General features: G+C 31.5%; 1 protein-coding gene across 1 annotated transcript; it reads left to right on the top strand.

The window, feature by feature from the left end:
- Window positions 1-4,368: 4,368 nt before the first annotated feature.
- Window positions 4,369-16,078, top strand: LOC110610642 (probable serine/threonine-protein kinase At1g54610). Its single transcript, XM_021750665.2, has 8 exons — window positions 4,369-5,559; window positions 7,072-7,356; window positions 7,452-7,769; window positions 11,740-11,967; window positions 13,520-13,620; window positions 14,051-14,165; window positions 14,681-15,154; window positions 15,468-16,078. Exons 1-8 carry the CDS (start codon window positions 5,149-5,151, stop codon window positions 15,672-15,674), a joined length of 2,139 nt encoding a protein of 712 aa, XP_021606357.1. The 5' UTR covers window positions 4,369-5,148; the 3' UTR covers window positions 15,675-16,078.
- The last annotated feature ends 2,849 nt before the right edge of the window (window positions 16,079-18,927 follow it).

Here is an 18,927-nt window from a genome sequence, read left to right as displayed (position 1 = left end):
TCCTCCCATCAAACTTTTATTATGTGACCTTATTTTTTAGTATTAATATATTACCTATCTTCCACGAATAATGTATTTTATACGCTATGTACTATTATTAAATTAACAACCAAATAATTTATGCTGTTATATTATTTTAAAATTAATAAAGTGTACTTTTTTAATAGTAGTAGTATTAGAAACGTAATATATAAATAACTATTTCAAAAAGAAAATTGGTCTGTAATTTAAAGGATTCAGAAAAAAAAAAAAAAAAAAAAAAGAGCTTACTTTTGTGCCCAACAGTAAAATAAAAGTTTTTTAAAAAAATTTATTACTAATAAATTAAAACTGACATAGTACTTTTTATCTCTTAATTTTTAACGGTCGTTTACTTTTTTTTATTATAGAATTATTAAATCACTTAAATTATAATAACATGCTTTTTTTAATTTGACTAATATTTATCGCATCTAATTATTTCAATTTTAATATTTTTTTCTCTATTAATTATTATTAAAAAAATAAAGATACTTTTTTTAATAAAAGAAATAAAATAAATAAAGATACTTAAAAGTAAAGAAAGTAACTGATAATATAAGTTTTAAGAAATTATAGATGTATTGAAAAAAAAATCAAAATGTTAATTAATTTTTTTAAAAAAATTAATGGCTAAATTATTTATTTGACCTAAAATTGAAGGAGATAATAGAGAGTGGGGGTTATAAATGAGGACATTAAATGAGACATAGGAAAAACATGAGTGAGTTGTAGTGGTCCACCCCCATGTGTTTCACTAAATTACACACCTAGGCCCTATAAGATCATCGCCGAGTACTCCTACTGTCTACCCATTTTAAGACATTACCAAATGCATATCAATAATAACAATAACAATTAAATTATCACTTTAAATTCACATAAAATTAAATTTAATATAATTGTTAGTAAACTATTTATATTCGATGAAATTGAAATTAAATGAAATTATAATTTATTAGTCTGTAAAAAAACACGAATTGACGTTTATGCAATCATTCTAACATTTAGATCAATGAATTGGAGAAAATAGCGAGCGTAATGAATAGTTTGAAATTTAATAATTATTGTGTAAGAATGTATATCTTATTTTTGTATTCATTAGTTTTTATATTATAAAAATATAGAGCTGTTATTAAATTTTTCTGAAAATTCGATTAATACTGGCCAGCTAGTAGATAAAGAATTTTTTTCATAGATAAAAAATATTACGGTAATATTTCATGAAATCTCACCTTACTAAAAACGAAAAGACGAGTATTAGTGAAAAATTGTTAACAAGTATTAATGAAAAATCGAGAAACGTGGTGTTCAGATTATTCTTCCATGTATGGAATCGATAAATACATAAATTAATAAATAAATTAATATAAATATTCAATATAATTACTTGTAATTTTGCATGGCAAGGAGATAAGACACTGCCATAAATGTTAGGTATGCTTCCCCATATGCATAAGGAAGTAAGTAACTACAGACATAGTGATGCATGATTTGTGTTGGTAGTTTTTTTTTTTTCTTCTTTTTATCCATTTTTTTATTTATATTTTCTCACATTTATTAAAATCAAAATAGTAGGTAACATAGCCCATGAGCCCAAATATGTTTATTCGTGAAAAAAATAATTATATTTATTTTTTTATTTTAAATATATTATTCAAATCAACCAATTAAAAATCCAAATGGCCGGAAGATGTGATAATTTTTATCCTACGGCCATATGCATGTGTCTACGCCAAGTAATTTTGTCTTTGTCGAGTGATAGGTAACATGTTATGTGAACCTTCCTTGGCCCCAAGGATGGCTTCCTTCCACATTTTTGTTTTCTTCTTCCAGCGTTTGACTAATCCTACACCCTTTTTTTTTTGAAAAAAGTTAATTGCATAGTCCAAGAAGTTGGACTTTTCTTTGTTTAATATTTGATTATTTTCTATATATTTTTTCATTTACATGATTTTTTTCCCACTTCTGAGAAACTCCATAACTTTCATTTTCTCTGAAAATGCCCTACCTTTTCCTACTAAAAGTATCAAACTTTACTTCAAAAAGGCAACTCCTTAGGATGTATAAAAGATTATATGCTTCTATTTTATTTTTCATAACAATGATGTTCTAAAAAAACAATTCAAATCAAATTTTTTTTTTAAAAAAAGTCAAAGTAACTTCCATTATCATACCCAAATTTTCATTAAAATCAGTGAAACAAAAAGGGTTAACAGAATCATTCAATGGTCACATAAATAATCATTAATCATGGCATCATAAAAGGGGTTAATTATTTTGAGTGGGCCAAAAAATTTATTATACAAAATTTTATGCATAAAAAAATATATATGGATAATAATAACATTTTTTACTGCTTTACTCGATCGTTTCAATATAATATTAATTTGAGAGTCAGATTGATTGTTGTTTTTTAAATATGTAAATTCATAAAAAGTTATTATTATACGATAATTTTGATGGATTAAAATTCGAATTTTTATGTATATATATTTTTACAATACCATGTTATTTAACAATAAAATTTTTGTAAAGATAAATTAACTTGTTTTAAAAATAGTATATATTAACTTCTTTTTCCAAATCTATTTAAAAAAAAGAACAAATTCTAATAAAAAAATTTTAGGGCTAAATTATATTGACTTGACACTTTAATTCCTTCATGTTATTGATTACCAATAGTAACACATTTATCTATATCTACAAAGAAATATATGATTTTTTAAAAAAAAAATTTAAAATAAGTTATTTCATTAAGAAAAATAAAATTACAAGGGATGAAATTATGAAAGAATCAAGTATAATTTTAAAAATACAAGTTAAATAGTTATTCAAACGAACAAACAGTTGAATTTTTTTAAAACGAACTAAAAAATTAATCGATAAAAGAATTATTCAGAAAAAATTAAAGTATAACACTTTGAATTCTATATGAGATACTTTCACTATGAATAGTTAGGTAAAAGAAATTAGAAAAATTATTTAAATTTTGAATCAAACGAAATTTTTTTTTTTATGAAAGTGAGAATAAAATATCCAAGATGTGTCTGTGATTAAAAAGGAAAGAGAAATATAGAAGAGAGAAATTAATGACCACGTGGAAGAGAGAGAAAATAAATATAAGAGAGTAAAAAGATTGGATTTTTTTTTTCTTTTGTGAAGGAGTTTTATTATTATAAAAAAAAGTACATAAACATTATTGTACTCTGAATAGTACACAAATAATGTAGAAGAAGAAGAAGCAGCTGAGTGTTGAAAAATTTCAACTAAAACATAAATACTTGAGAGGATAGTATATGATGACCCATTTTTAATTAATAATGTTAATAAATTAACATAGTTTTATTAATTTAAATTATTTACAAAATAATTACTTAGTAGAAACAATAATCATTTTATGTAAATTTGAACTTTTTTTTTTTTTTAATTTCTTGCTGTCACAGTTGCAGATATCAATTAGTACTAACTGTTTGTAAAGTGTCGCAACGAAAATTTTGAAAAACAATTCAACATACTTCCCATTGTCCACGTCAATTACACACAAGTACGGTAAATGTGGAAGTATTAATACGATATAAAATTATTTTTATATTAATATTTTATTATTATTTTTTTTTTGAAATAGAAATTAGAAGAGTCGAATTTTAGATTTTTCAAGGTTACAGAATGCATTTTTCACCAGACTAAGTATTGGAGTGCTAATATTTTATTTCTTTATGAGTATAAATTTATTTTTTATATTGTTTTTATAAAATAAATTAAAAAATAAAGGGCTAAAATTTAAAGGCATTGCTAAAATCAGAAATTAATAGGCTTAGTTTTTTATTTAATTAAAAAAATAAATTTTATTAATTTTTTTTATTGTCAAATATCGATTTTTGTATTTATAAAAATGTTAGTAATATTAAAATAAATTTACTAGTGAGAATATTAGGTATGTTTAACTAATATTTGTATACTTTTTCAATTTTTTTGCAAATATCGTTTTTAATGTTTTTAATATTATAAACTTTTAAGAATAATATATTTTTAAAATAGTTAAAATTTGTTTAGTGGGTTAATTAGCTAACAAGAATGATAAAGAAAGTTAGCCTATGAAGGTTCATTTGAAAAAGGAAGCGCGTGGAGGTTTGAGAAATAAAAACAAAGAAGAAAGCGAATGTCTCGTAGGCATTGGCAGTGGGTTTCCTTCCTCAGCTGATGCAAAAAGCTGTCCCCCTCGCATTCTTTCCACGCGCCGCGACAATAAATGTCATTAAATAATTCAACACCCTCACCACCACCACCTTTTTATTTATTTATTTATTTGTTTTCAATATTAATATTCACTCGCAACTGAATCTTTCTTTATTTTTAATTATTATTAGTATTATTTATCATCTTCTGTGAACTTATTACTCTACTGCTCTGCTAATACTCTCTCAGTGCAATCTGTGTGCCCTAGATCTGTCTCTCCTTGTTGTCGCTCTTTTTCTCCACAAACCTTCGGTGTCTCTCTCTAGGGTTTCCACTTTCCTGCTGTTTGTTTTTGTTGTTGTTTATTAAGTTAAGGTACATGCTCTGTATTGAGAGATTTTCCACTGCTTTTCCTGTTTTGTAGATTTTTGTTGGATTTAGGGATTGGTGGGGTTCATTGCAAGAAAGGCGAGCATTTTCATTGGGTGTTTGATTTGATCCTGTGATTCTAAATTACGGTGGGGATTTTGGTGTTTTTGTTGGCTCGGGGGAGATAAGGTTTTGGTGGTGGTCAAATTGCTGTCTTCTTGGTGTTGTTGTCTTTTTGGGTTGTCGGTTTACTGGATTTGATGAAGTATTGAAATTTCATAGCAAATGACTAGTCATTGCTGATATTTTGTCCATGATTATGGAGTTTTGACTGTTTGGTTGTCGTGAAGTTGTGTCCTTGGAGTGAATGTTGTGTGTTCATTTGATTGAGTGGCTGCGAAAATGGGATTGATAGAATTTAGAGTTATCTAGTTTAGGTTACTTTCTTTATTTCTTTCTCAAATATTCTTTGGTTGTGTTTGGTGGAAATGGGAAGGGAAGAATATAGAATTGTAAAAATGAAATTCTTGAAGGGTAATTATTGATTCTAAAACAGGGCGTTGTTGGAGGTGGTTTTTGTGCATGATGGGTTGCATTTGCTGTAAACCCTCTGCAATTGAGGATAAAGAGAGCCCAAGAGAGCGGCTCGCTAGCAAGCCCTCATCGGACTTGCGGTTATCAAGGGCCACCTCTTCTAGGAGGGAGGAAGCATACAGAGTAAAAGATCGATATGATAGCAATGATGGAAGAACAACGTTGATTGATAAGCATTCAAATGGTTCTGCTAGATTGCATGGTGGTGAGAGTGTCGATAGGAAGAGGGAGACGATGGAATATGCGGTAGCTCAACATCCAGGGACGGGTAATATACCAAAGGCGACTGAAGGGGAGCATGTTGCAGCAGGATGGCCTTCCTGGCTAGCTGCAGTGGCCGGAGAAGCAATCAGGGGATGGCTGCCACGGCGTGCAGATTCTTTTGAGAAGCTGGATAAAGTATGCATTTTTCCTTTTGTCTTGTTTTTTGAGTTCAATTTCACTGTATATCACTAAATAGTGGCCATGCCTCATGAGATCACTAGCTTTTTTTTTTTTCAAATTCTTTTGTTAATTAACGTAATTGCAAGTATCTTTTCATTTATATCGAGTTCTGTTTCACTAAATGCTATTCTATCGTGAATTCTCCATGTTAATTAAAAAATTTAATGACAGAAAAACATGCCTCTCGGAGCAATTTTAAGTAAGATTTGCAAGTGAGAATAACAACCTAATAGAATACACCAACCTCAAAACATGCCCTTTCTTGGTGTGACCATGAGTGGGCATGTAGATTGGTTTTAAGGACTTCAAATTTTCTAGCTTTTCTTAAAGATAAGTTAGGAAATGGAACTAAAATTTCTTGCCATTCAGTCCAGTGGCTTTCAATTGTAAAATTATTATTGCTGTTTTTTCCCCCTCCTATAGACAGGCTGGTGGAAAAAGCACAAAAAGAAACCCTAAATTTGATCGTGTACTGATACACTATCTAATTATAGCATTGATAAATTTCGGTCTTTCAAAAGTTGGTGACGTCGGTTTAGCCATGCAAGGTCTTGGAAGCACAATAGAGTTTTGATTGACTATTGATGACTTTCAATGATTATATAATTTACATTAAGAAGGTTCCCCTAGTTATGCAATTAGCAAGAACTGATTAGTGATGCCCGGATGCTTCAATGTTTAAAATGTTGTTGATAACTACTGAATCTTGTTTCTTGTACTAGTAAGACCAGAGGTCTGTGTCTGTCTGCAAAAGTTGGTCCAAGAGTGCTGAAGAAATACAGGAGGTGGTCTTTTTAGTAAGTGATTATGTTTAGAGTTACTTCTTATGGATTGAGGATTACTTAACAAGTGTCAGTATCAAATATGAATATACCTTTATCATTGCTGTCTCTTTGCTACTTAGCAACTGATTGTATATACAAGTAACTCCTTTACAAGCATGATATTCAAATAAGGTGTTCATGGTTTAGGCATTTGTTTGAGGTTCACTGTGACACATGAGTTTGAAACTTTTCACACAAAGACAAAGCAACAGAGAATTCCATGATTAGATAGCAATATGAAGTCACATAAGAATTTACCTGTCAATATTTTGAACTACCAAAAACAGGGTTCCCTGCAGTAAATTCTTTTGGTTAAGCTGGGAAGCCTTGTGGTCTGAGATTGTCTTTATTGGACTGGGAAATTTGCAAATGTGCTAAGAAGTATCTTATCCATTTTACTTTGTTACCTTATGAGCTAGTACTAGGGCCTAGGACTGCTTTAATCCATTTGTTGTTTGTATATGATAGAGTTATAGATGTATGGTACAATTTTAAGTAAAAACATCAGAATCTTCTTTCTGGTTTTAGAAGTGCTTGTTGAATGGTTTATTCTTTTTCCTTATCTGCCGTGGTCCTGTCACATGTTGATGTTACCAGGTTGTTCTTTTTGTTCTTTCTCTTTCTGATCTTCATTTGAATGCAGATTGGCCAAGGAACTTACAGTAATGTTTATAGAGCTCGTGACCTTGATCAAAAGAAGATTGTTGCTTTGAAGAAAGTAAGGTTTGATAATCTGGAACCTGAAAGTGTTCGCTTTATGGCCAGGGAAATTCACATTTTGCGTAGGCTTGACCATCCTAATGTGATAAAACTTGAGGGTCTAGTTACATCGAGAATGTCTTGCAGTCTGTACCTCGTATTTGAGTACATGGAGCATGATTTGGCTGGACTTGCCTCACATCCTGGTCTGAAGTTTACAGAATCACAGGTTCTGATAAAAGCTTTATCATCAGGAATTACGTCTGTCATATTCTTGTTTCATTGTATTCAGCTAGATGGTCTGACTTATGTATTTGTTGGTAGGTGAAATGTTACATGCAACAACTTTTACAGGGACTTGATCACTGCCACAGCCGTGGTGTTCTACATCGTGACATAAAAGGTTCCAACCTATTAATCGATAATAATGGCATCTTAAAAATTGCGGACTTTGGTCTAGCAAGTTTTTATGATCCAACTCATGTTCAACCACTCACAAGTCGTGTTGTAACACTTTGGTACCGACCTCCAGAGCTTCTTCTTGGAGCCACTTATTATGGAACTGCAGTTGATTTATGGAGTACAGGTTGCATACTTGCTGAACTATATGCTGGCAAGCCTATTATGCCTGGAAGAACTGAGGTAACCGTCTTCTTTTTCTTGTACCCAACTTTGTTTTTTTCCCTTTACCTTGCTTATTATTTCTCAAGATGTTTGTCTAATGGAAATTATTATGCGTTGGAGATAATCAATATTGAAGTTGTAAACTGTTTACTAGCTCAGCATCTATCTGTAACCATTTCTGATAATGATCTGTTGTTGCTGGGGGAATGGAATTGCATGATTCCATAGCATTGGCAGTGAAAAAATTTTTAATGGGAGTTCTAGAGTAATTCTTTCTCAGTTTCAATCCCTTGGTGCATGCATTGAACATGATTATCCTGTGGCTGTATTTCTTTTCAGAGGAGTTATCTAGCTTTTATATGTATGAGACACAAATGGCCTCATATTAAAAAAGATTAGGATAATTAAGAGTAATTAGTTCATTTCATGTCCTCCCTTTGAAATTTTGTTATGCATTCTCAAAACCCCAATCAAACTTGGACAACATCTTGCAGCTGTTTCATAGAATAACTTCAGTCCCATATTTGTTAAGCACAAGCTTCAGCAGTTCTACAGCTAAAAGGCGAGCAACTTCACTGAGATTTGCCTTGGGCGTGCTCCTCAGACCAGGCACAAGGCATGCTTTACTGATCTACCTATATGTTCTTATTTTATTTTATTTCTTGACCAAATTTCTCCCACAACAAGCATAAAGGAAATGGCTTTTTTCCTTCCCATCACTGTGGCTGTCTCCAAAGGGGGAAAAAAGAGCTGAAGAGAAGATTAGAATGTGTTGCTCCTGGCCCACCTGGGCTTTCTCTGTAATTCTATCTTTTAACTTTATCCTTCTTTCTCTCCTCTTTTTTTTTTTTTAAAAAAAAATTTTTTTAATCATTTTTTTAGTTTAGTTTCTATCTTGGGACTTCTTGCATGTACTTTACCCTATTTTTTTTAGTTGTGCTGTGCCCTTCCCCCCCTCCATGATTGGCAACTTCAGCATTTGTCTTTCCTTTCTTTTGCTTTTCCAGCATTTTTTTTCTTTGCCTTGGCTGTGATTTGCTGTGCTGTGGCCTCCACCTGCATGATGTTGTGTCTGGCTGTCCACCATTGCTAGATGTAAGAAGATATTATTTGTTGCCTGGAGTACCAGTCAATGATATACTTAAGTACTGGAAAACCCAACAATGCTAGTACTGTGATATGTTCCACTCCCCTTCCCTCTTTCTCTGTTTCTCTTTAGCAATTCTTCCCTTTCTCTCAAAACTCTCGAACACAGAATGGAGGTATTGTCAAATAGCGCGTAATATTACTGGTGTTCAACTCGATATTGGTTATTGATATGCACCAAGTGTTGGAGGGTTTGTTTGTATTGCTTTCACTATTTGCTACTCTGTAGAATGGTTTCTGATTAATTATTATTTCTTTCATTTTCTAAATATGATCTGATTCATTCTGATTAACTTTTGCTATATCTTTCTTTTTTAATTTTAACTTTCTTCAACAAAATGCTTCAATATAGTTAAAGCATAGAGTTTCAGTGACTTTTTGCATTCTTTTCAAATGTTAAAGGGAAGTCGTGCAGTGCCTATGAGACATTCTGCTATCTTTTATTGTTGTCTTTTTTCATATTGCACTACAGGAAGGAAATTTTCAATAACCCAATGTAGATTTGCAATAAGCTGGAAACTTCAATTGTCTGGGTATTCACCAATCTGCAAGGAAGCTGAAATTATAAAATAATCGTGGCAGGAAAGTTTGCAGTATTGGCATGACCTACTTTGTTGTCTCCCTTTTAGTGCTTTTGTGAATAGAGGTGGCATGCCCATTTGTGGATAGGGTGTGCACTGCATAATCAATTGGTTCGGTTAACTTATCAACTGAATTGAACTGAACTGAATTAGCAGTAAACTGCATTTAACTGAACCGAATTAGCAGTAAAACTGCATTTAACTGAACCAAGAAAAAATCGGTTTGGTTTGGTTGATTGAGTATAGAGCACTCCCTCCACAAATACAAACCAAACACCCTCTCTCAAATCCTTAGCCAAACCTTCCCCCAAATTCTCAATTCACCAACAGAACACAAAATCACCCAACAAAACATGTAGGTGATTTGAGAGGGGAATCGATGGCAGTCAGTTGGTCAGTGATGGTAGAGAACTTGGGAGCATGTGATGATGGCATAGAAGGGTAGAGGACTTGGAAAACCAGGCGATCCCGTGGAGGCAGGCAGTTGATCTGCCGGTGGGTTGCGTGATGGGACTCGGTCGGTCACTACATCCACAACCACTTTGATGGCAATCGATTAGGAGAGTCGGAGAGGCCGACTGCTAGATCCACATCCGCTCTAATGGCAGTCTGTTGGGAGAGTTGAAGAAGAGGAAAAAGAAGAGGAGGAGGTAGAAGTTGATTGGCTGAGGGCTCCAAAATGAGAAAAATAAGTTGAAGTATGTGGGTAAGGTTAGCCTGTAAAATGACGCAGTATAAGGGGCAAAATGGCACAGTATAGGGGGAAAACTTGGTTTGATTCAGTTATTTTGACCTTTATAACAGAATCAAACCTAAAAACCAAAAACTTCTTAAAATATTAATTCAAACCAAATTGTTTTAACGAAAAGCTGAACCGAATAACCAAGTTAATATGGTTCAGTTCTCAGTTCTCACCGATGAGTCCTACCCCTATGTGTAGGATATGGTCAAGATTTACTTAAACAAATTGAACTACTCAAGAATGAAAACAGGAGAGGAGATTGCCTAGGGAATTTTTCATCCCTTTGTAGTTTTATTTCTTCTAAACTACTCAAGAATGAAACATAAGTGGAGATTGTTTGGGGAATTTTTTTAGCCTTTTGCAGTTTTCCTTATTTTAATTTTCATTTGATTGGCATTGGTGAGCCCTTTTCAAGAATTTCATCATTACACTATTTGGATTTTGGAATGCTTCTCATGCAAGAATTCATTTTAATTCTATTAAAAGCATTTAATTCAAATTTTTATAATGAAATTCATGTGTTTGGAATTTTTAAAATAATAGAATTTATTTGAACAGATTATGTTGTTTGGAATTAATGACAAATGAAATAAATGCACTTTTCTATTTTACCCTTATTCGCGAAGTAACAAATAGAACTTAAGCTTTGATACTCTTGACTTTTTGTTTTGTCTTGTCATACCTGTGTTGACACATGACAATGGGACACTACATGGAATGTGTGTTTGACACATATTCATACAGTCAGACACTTGAATAAGAGAGATCTCTAAAGATTAATATTATAGTTAATAGGACATTCTTTTCTCTCAAGATGGAGATCATGGATAACATATTATGTTTTTTTTTGCAGATAGAAAATAGGTATTTGGTTGCATTTTAAATGATGTCTTTGGTTGTATTTGATGACATAACATATTTAGGCTTTACTTATTTTTATGTAATTCTATATTTTTTACTTTGTTTTATTTTATATAACATAACATATTCAAGCACCCTTGTCAAAATTTAGATTTATATCCCTATATTTTCTATTCAGAAAGTTGTCAAGTTAGACACAAGGATATGTACCCATTTCTGACACTTGTATTCGAGTCCAAGTGGGGTTGTTTTTGGTTCTAATAGATGACTTCACTAAATGAATTAAATTATTGTAAAATCATGTCACATATGGCATGGATTCATTTCTTTCAAAATCACCATTTCATATCTTTTTGTCACTGAAACATTCAATTTCTGTTAATTTTAATCTTTTCCAATCATGAGAATTGGTTAAATTCAATTGGACTGAATTTATTTTTTTATTCTTAGGACTTCCCAAACAAACCCAATATGAAATTGAGATAGATATGCTTTGACTGAAGAGAAAACGGGGATAAAAAAAGTAGAAATAGATGGTTATCTTATGAAGCATGTTTTCTTTCTGTGTCTCTATGTTTATCTTGTCCCAATTTTATCATCTCTTAGTGAAACTTTGGTCGTATAAATAGTTTTTAAGTTATTCCTCTGTGCCTTGCAGGTCGAGCAACTGCATAAAATTTTCAAGTTGTGTGGCTCACCTTCTGAGGATTATTGGAGAAAATCAAAATTGCCTCATGCAACTATCTTTAAGCCTCAACAGCCTTACAAACGCTGTGTTGCAGAAACGTTTAAGGAGTTCCCTGCAGCAGCTTTAGCACTTATGGAGACCCTACTTTCTATTGACCCTGTAGATCGTGGAACTGCAGTTTCTGCACTGAAGAGTGAGGTATGAAATATATTTGGCAATATAACAATATTTTCTTGACAATCCTTTGAAATGTGTGACTTCAGGATCTTGATATTCATGCATTGTTGAAGGCTAATAGAAATATGTAGTTTTCTTGGAAGTGGATGCGTTTTTTGCTATTAGCATTCTTTTGGCTCATCTGTGCCATTTTTTTAATATTCTTTGAGTTGTTTTCAACTTTTACTTCTTGAAAAATTTTTCATCAGCTTCAAGCATATATTATCAATCTTTTTTACCTTTAGATCTTCCCTTTTTTTTTTTTTCGAACTGTAAAATTATGAATTCTTTGTGGTAATGCTGACATTGGTTTGATCTACATTGATATCCTGAATAGTTGGCTTTTCTGTACACCTTGGCTCAGATATATAGGCAGTTGTAGCTGTGTTATGGTGTTGGAACTCAGCCATGGCTTTACATGCAGGAAGATGACCAGTTGATTGCCTTACTTTTGCCGAAGTTACTATTGTTAGGATGGAATTATCAACATAGTCAAATGGAAATTTAATCTTGATGCCAACTTTTTGATGGGGCATCATTGGTGTCTGCATCCTCCAGGGAGGAGCAGCTTAGTTAGTGTCTGGTAGCTCAATCTTATGCTATGAAATAATTGCCGATGGGCGCTTACTCGTTTTCAAAGTCCTGAATTTTTATGGTTTTTTCCTAAATTACCTTAAAATGTGAGTTTATGTAATATTTATGGTCACAGAAGCTATTTTCATAACCCTCTATGGCTACAACCACAGTGTTGCCACTTGCCAATGAATAAAAGTGAGGGACTGAAAAGCCCTTCAATTTCCATTACCTCTCTTTGCTGTTTCATCTGCTGTCTCTGCACAATAGGCATTCTATATGTATTTATATATATCACCAGAATAGCTTACTGAGTCAATGCCAAAACAAAAGCCAAATCTATCAGTATTGCATGAAATAGCCTTATTAATCTAGTCTCAGAAGTGGCTTTTGATTCCATGGATCTTCGTTATTTGCAAGTAAAACTGTGCCTTTGTGTCTCTCTTCTATTTGCACTGGAAGAAAGGGAAGTAATTATATGCTTGCACTCTAACATTCTGTTTGGGAATGAAAGGGAGGAAAGAAAAAAAGGGGAAATATGAGAAGATTTCTGCATTTATTTGCCCTAGTTTTGTTTGGATGAGAGGAAAATAAAAGGAAGAGTTCTCTCCCTTAATTAATTTTTCTCCCACTTGTTTCTATTTTCTTCCAATTTGGAGAGGTTCAGATGCGAAAATAAATAATCTGATTAACTGATTTATTGAAAGTATATTTTACAACTTCAAATTAGCTGTGGACTTATTGGAAATAGATGTAGACCTAGCCTCAGCCTTGGATGATAGTTTACAAGAAATTTTTTCGATAGAGTTTTTATCACATGTTCCATTTTAAAAAATTGTGGCAATGTGCACTTCTGGACTTTCATATTGATTTATGAACATCTAGTCTTGTGTTTTGTTTATAGTTCATTTTGTTATTTCATGGTTGATGATCCTTGACTTATCTGGTATATATTTTACAGTTCTTTACAACAAAACCACTTCCTTGTGATCCTTCAAGCCTGCCCAAGTATCCTCCGAGCAAAGAGTTTGATGCAAAACTACGGGATGAGGAAGCTAGAAGGTAAGTAGAAAAATAAGAAATTTTTATGTCTGAAGAGTGAATATTTTATTTAACCTGATATTCCTGAGTTGCAATTTGTAAATCCTAAAATTTGTTGATGACCCTCAAAAGAATTGCCTTAAGGAAATTTGGGCATTTAGCCAGCATGCTTCATGGCATTGTTGAAATGCTGAAGTTGGCTGCATCACCTTGTGACTAAGAGGGCCCAGCTTTAATATCTGAATTTCTGGGACTGGGGGTACTAGTTGCTACCAATTATTTTGAGATAGAATTAGGCTGTATTGGCTTGATTTGTTTTTGGTTTGTCTTCTTTGTGGTTGGTTGCTTGATGTGGTAGTGATCTGTTTTTCCACACTTCCGCCACTGCTGAAGTTATGAACTGTTAGGGTAGCGTTGTTGCTGATAATCTTTGCTTTGCGCCCATTAACAGACAAGGAGCTACTGGAGGCAAGGGCCAGAAACCTGATATTGAAAGGAGAGGAACAAGAGAATCTCGAGCAATCCCAGCACCTGATGCCAATGCTGAACTAGTCTTATCAATGCAGGTAAATCTTCGTATAACTCATATACATATGAGGGTTTGTGATTGGGAGGTTTTGATGCTGGCTTGTTGGTCTAATATCTAGTGCATGGTGGAGTGTAGAGTTCCACTAGGAGGAAAAACATTAAGGACAAAATTTAGAAGTTAAATAATAATAAAAATAAAAAATGAAAAGAGAAAAGACCATGTTTGGTTGAGTAAGAAGCTAGTTTCTATTTGTGAAACTCTCCAAAAATTCTAGTAAACAGGTTGTTGCATGAGACAGTGGCCGGCAGAGCCCCTCATAAAGCACTCTTGCTATCTCCTCCAACCCTTCTTTTGCTCCTTAATGTTTTCCACACGAGTATTCATAAGTTTTGGATGTCCGTAATCTGTTTTTTGTTGGAGATGAAGTACGTCTAATGTCTTGTGTAGAATTATGAGTTGCCTTTTTCTCCTTGTATTTTATTAGTTGCTCTTCATTTTATATGCTGTTTTACTTCCATAAGTTATATTTATGAGATTGTTTTCTTATCACAGAAAAGACAAGGTCAATCAAATTCTAAGAGCCGGAGTGAGAAGTTTAATCCTCATCCAGAAGAAGTAGCTTCTGGTTTTCCCATTGATCCACCTAGACCATCACAAGCTGTGGAATCAAGTATGGATCCACATGTGCATCAGCATAAGAGAGCCTCTCATTCTGGGCCACTGGCCCAGCGTTCTGCTTGGACGAAGGCTGGTAGAAACCTAGATGATGCTCCAAAGGTTTCTACTGGGGCTGACCTGTCAACAATGTCAGGCTTAGTAGCAGCAAGAAGGAGTTTATTATCTGAAGATCGCAGAGAAAGGTCTGGCCCATCACAGCCGGAAGTTCCTAAATTAATGTCGAGGTTTCCGGGATCCTTCAAGGAAGCCTCAGAATCCCTTGTCCAGGATCAAAAGCATCACTCTCAGGGCGTTGCAAGTTCTCATCAAAAAGACGATGGAAGAAGTAGCAATAACGATCCAGCCCTTGTAAGTAGTTCAGGAGTCTCTCTCTCTCTCTCTCTCTCTGTGTATTTGTTTTCTGCTGAGCTTCTGTCACTTAAATCCTTGGGAAATAACAAGCTTGGACAATTTTTTGACAGCCAAATTTTCGATGTTTGTTAAGCAAGTTCTTCTACATATTATCATTGTGAAGCAATACATAGAAATCAAACTTGTCTAACTTCACACAGTTAACTAATTTGTTCTCTCTCGTTCTGTGTTTCCAGTGAATGCTTACCTTCTGTTTTCATGGTATTTCAAGCCGACTAATCCCTGATCTTCTTATTTGTATATTTCTCAGGTTGGTTATGGGTCAAAGGGTCACAAAATTCACTATTCTGGTCCATTGTTAGTTCCATCAGGAAAAATGGATCAAATGCTGAAGGATCATGATCGCCAGATCCAAGAAGCTGTAAGACGAGCTCGTATTGACAAGGCAAAGGTCAGAAAAGTTCAGGTTGATGGGAACCAAATATCAAGCAATTCAATATTTGTTTCTGGTCGCTAAGCCTGATTAAGCTCCCCAAATAGATGTCAAGAACAAAGGATCACTGCAGAATGGTTGAAGTTATTGGGTGGGGTTTCTTGTATAGGGCTCTCCATCGCAGAAAGATAGTGGGATATAGCTGATTGATAAATCTCGCCGTTGTCTCTGCAGCTTATCAAGTGTATTTACGTTTTATTGTGTCCCCACAATATCTGAATTATGGGCCATTCTTGTAGAGCATTTTTAGTAGTCATAAGCTGTAGATTATTATGTGGAAAATATGACTTGGTTTGTGGTGTTAAAAGAAAGAAATGTTGCATCCACCATGCTTAATTGCAGAATAGCTTTTGCAAGCTCCTGATTAGAGTGGACGGATTCTTCAATTTCATTTTAAGTAAACTACTTGATTCAAAATTTCTTTACAACTGACTTGTATACTTGACCTGTAACCTATCTTTGAATCAATAAGCTGGATGATGATGAAGGATTGACCATCTCTGCCTAACATAAAAACAATTAATTGCCTTTAGCTTCAATTCATCGGTTTTGTAGCTTTTACGTAACTGCATAGCACAGTTAGATTCTGGCTTTTTTTACTTTATAAAATGGAGCAATTAGTCTGGCTTTTTTTACTTTATGACATGGAGCAATTAGTCTTTAGATTTTACTGCAGATTTGGATTGAGTCTAATTTTTGTTGTCGACGTCCAATAGAGACCCACGATAACTTTTCGGAAAGAGAATTTTGAGACATACGATTTTCAAAAGTGACAAATGCCGCAAGCCATGTCATAAAATTCGATATGAAAATTTTATCGTTTCGAGATTAATTTTATATTTTAATTATTTTTTAAATATTTTGAGTATTTTCATAATTTTGCATATTAGGATTTTGTTTTCTATTATTTCTCTTTTGACTATTAGAAACTTACTTTTCAATTTTTAGAGAATTTCAATAAGACTTTTAGTTTTTTAGCTTTTTTTTTCAATTTTTAAGAAATTTCAATAAAATTTTTAGTTTTTTAGTCTATCTTTTCTCTTATTTTGTCTTAGTCAAATGATATTAGTTAAAATTACTGATAAAATCTAAATAATCTTTTATCACTTCATTCCTTTATTATTTTTTTTAAATTTTTTTGACTTGCAATAGAAAATTGCAGTACAGGATTGCTAGTAGCAGCAACACTTTCTACAACAAGCGACTCTGGTAATTGATATAGTTATCAATCTAGTGGTAGTAAATTTTGGAGTCTAAATACTCTGAAATTTAGCTATCACATCTATAAATTGATTAATTTTTCTAGAAACATAACGGGAGTGTACATGTTAAAAATGATAAGATATAACTACTATTGTAACTCGAATATTTCATGGTATATGATATTACATTTAATAAGTGTATTACAATTTAAATTTACATATAATAGATGAAAAATGAAAAATTAATTGCATATACTAAATTAGCTATTGTCAACGTAATTCATGCTTCTGCCTGCCATAATGAAAGAACATAATCCTCTAAACAACATTTTCCTCTCCATTTGAAGCAACCACCATTATAGATAGTAAGTGATCTCTTCATTCTTTTTATTAGATCTTTTAAAATTGAAATTATGTCATCTCAAACATAATAATTAATTAAAAAGTAAATTAAATTCGCATTTTATTTTATTTTAACTTTGATTCATGATGCTGTATTTTCCATTGGAAGAGCTATCTTTTTCAAGTCTTACCAATTCCTGGATTCAGTAAGGGTAGTTGTGATTTTTGGATAGGATTCCTTGACAATACTGCGTATAAGAACAAACTTTATGCCATGCAGTAGTCTTGGTCTTCATTCTTCATGCCTGGGGGAGTTGTTGCACCAATTATGGAGACCCCGACAACACTGAAATTGCTCAATTTTTCGGTTGCGAAGCCCAGCATGATTCGTCAATTTGGATTAAAAAAATTCTATAATAATTCTTTTTTTAGACTGAAAGAATTTAAGTTTTTTAAATTTAAAAATTTTTTTATTTAAAAGTTAAAATTATATATAATTTTATAAAAATTTATTTAAAAAATAAATTAAGGTTAAAAGAATTTTAAAACAAATTAAAATTATATATAATTTTATAAAATTTCATTTAAATTATTTTTTAAAAAATAAACCATGTTAAAGGAAGGGATATGATTAAATCTCATTGATTATAATTTCAGTGAAGCTCCATAGTGGAGCACCTACATATTGTGTGTTAGGGGTTAATATCCATTTGGTTTAATAAATTAAAAATTAAAATTTGAATATTTATAAAAATTAAATCGAATTAATTTTGAATAAAAATTGTTTAGAGTGAAATTGATATGATTTAGTTTAATTAGGTTAATTTTTTTATATTTTATTTTTAATATTTTAAAATTTAATTAAAATATTTTAATTTTAATTATAGTATAATATTTTTATATTTAAAAAATAATATATTGTTATTATTAATTAATTCAGTTTAATTTTATTAATTTTTTATTAAAATTAAATCAAAATAATTAAATTTTTTAAAAATGAAAATCAAATTAAACCGAAAAAAATAAAACACTCAATTAAAATTTTAAATTAATTTATTCAGTTAATTTTTTTAATTTGAATAGAATATTGATGAACCCTTAATAATAAAAATAAAATACATAAGTGAACCAATAAAAAAAATTAAAAGTATTAAAATAATTAAAAAATTCAAAAAAATATAACTAAAAAATATTTTATATATTCATTATCCATATAATTAATAAATATTCTTAAGTTCACGTTTGTAAGTTTGTTATTACTTACAAAATTTAAATGTATTGTTTTCCTTATAAATAAATAAACTTTTATCTTAAAAAAATATATATAATACTTCAAAATTATGACAATGCTGCATATAAATACAAATATATATATATTATTGAATTATCTTAATAATTTTTCTATTTTTTCTTTTTAAATTATTTTAATAATTTTTCCAAATCTAAATTGATTTAATTTATATTTTAGATTTTTTACATAATTCAGATTCATTTAAATTATAGCTAAAAAATAAAAAATAAATTATTAAAAAATATTTTCTAAATACAATTTTTCAACAAACTCTAAAACTTGTATTATGGTATTTTATGGTGATTCATAGTGATTTATTAGGTTGATTTTTCTCATCTTTAGGCGATGTAAATAGATTTTTTTTCCTCTCCTACAAATATCTACTTCTTTATTTTCTTTGCCAAAATTTTAATTTTTTAAAAAAATTACTCTATAATATGAT

Source organism: Manihot esculenta, chromosome 3, assembly GCF_001659605.2.
Source record: "Manihot esculenta cultivar AM560-2 chromosome 3, M.esculenta_v8, whole genome shotgun sequence".
Lineage (NCBI taxonomy): Eukaryota > Viridiplantae > Streptophyta > Magnoliopsida > Malpighiales > Euphorbiaceae > Manihot > Manihot esculenta.
Note: the sequence above shows the minus strand (reverse complement) of the source record. Positions and strands in the feature narration are given on the sequence as shown.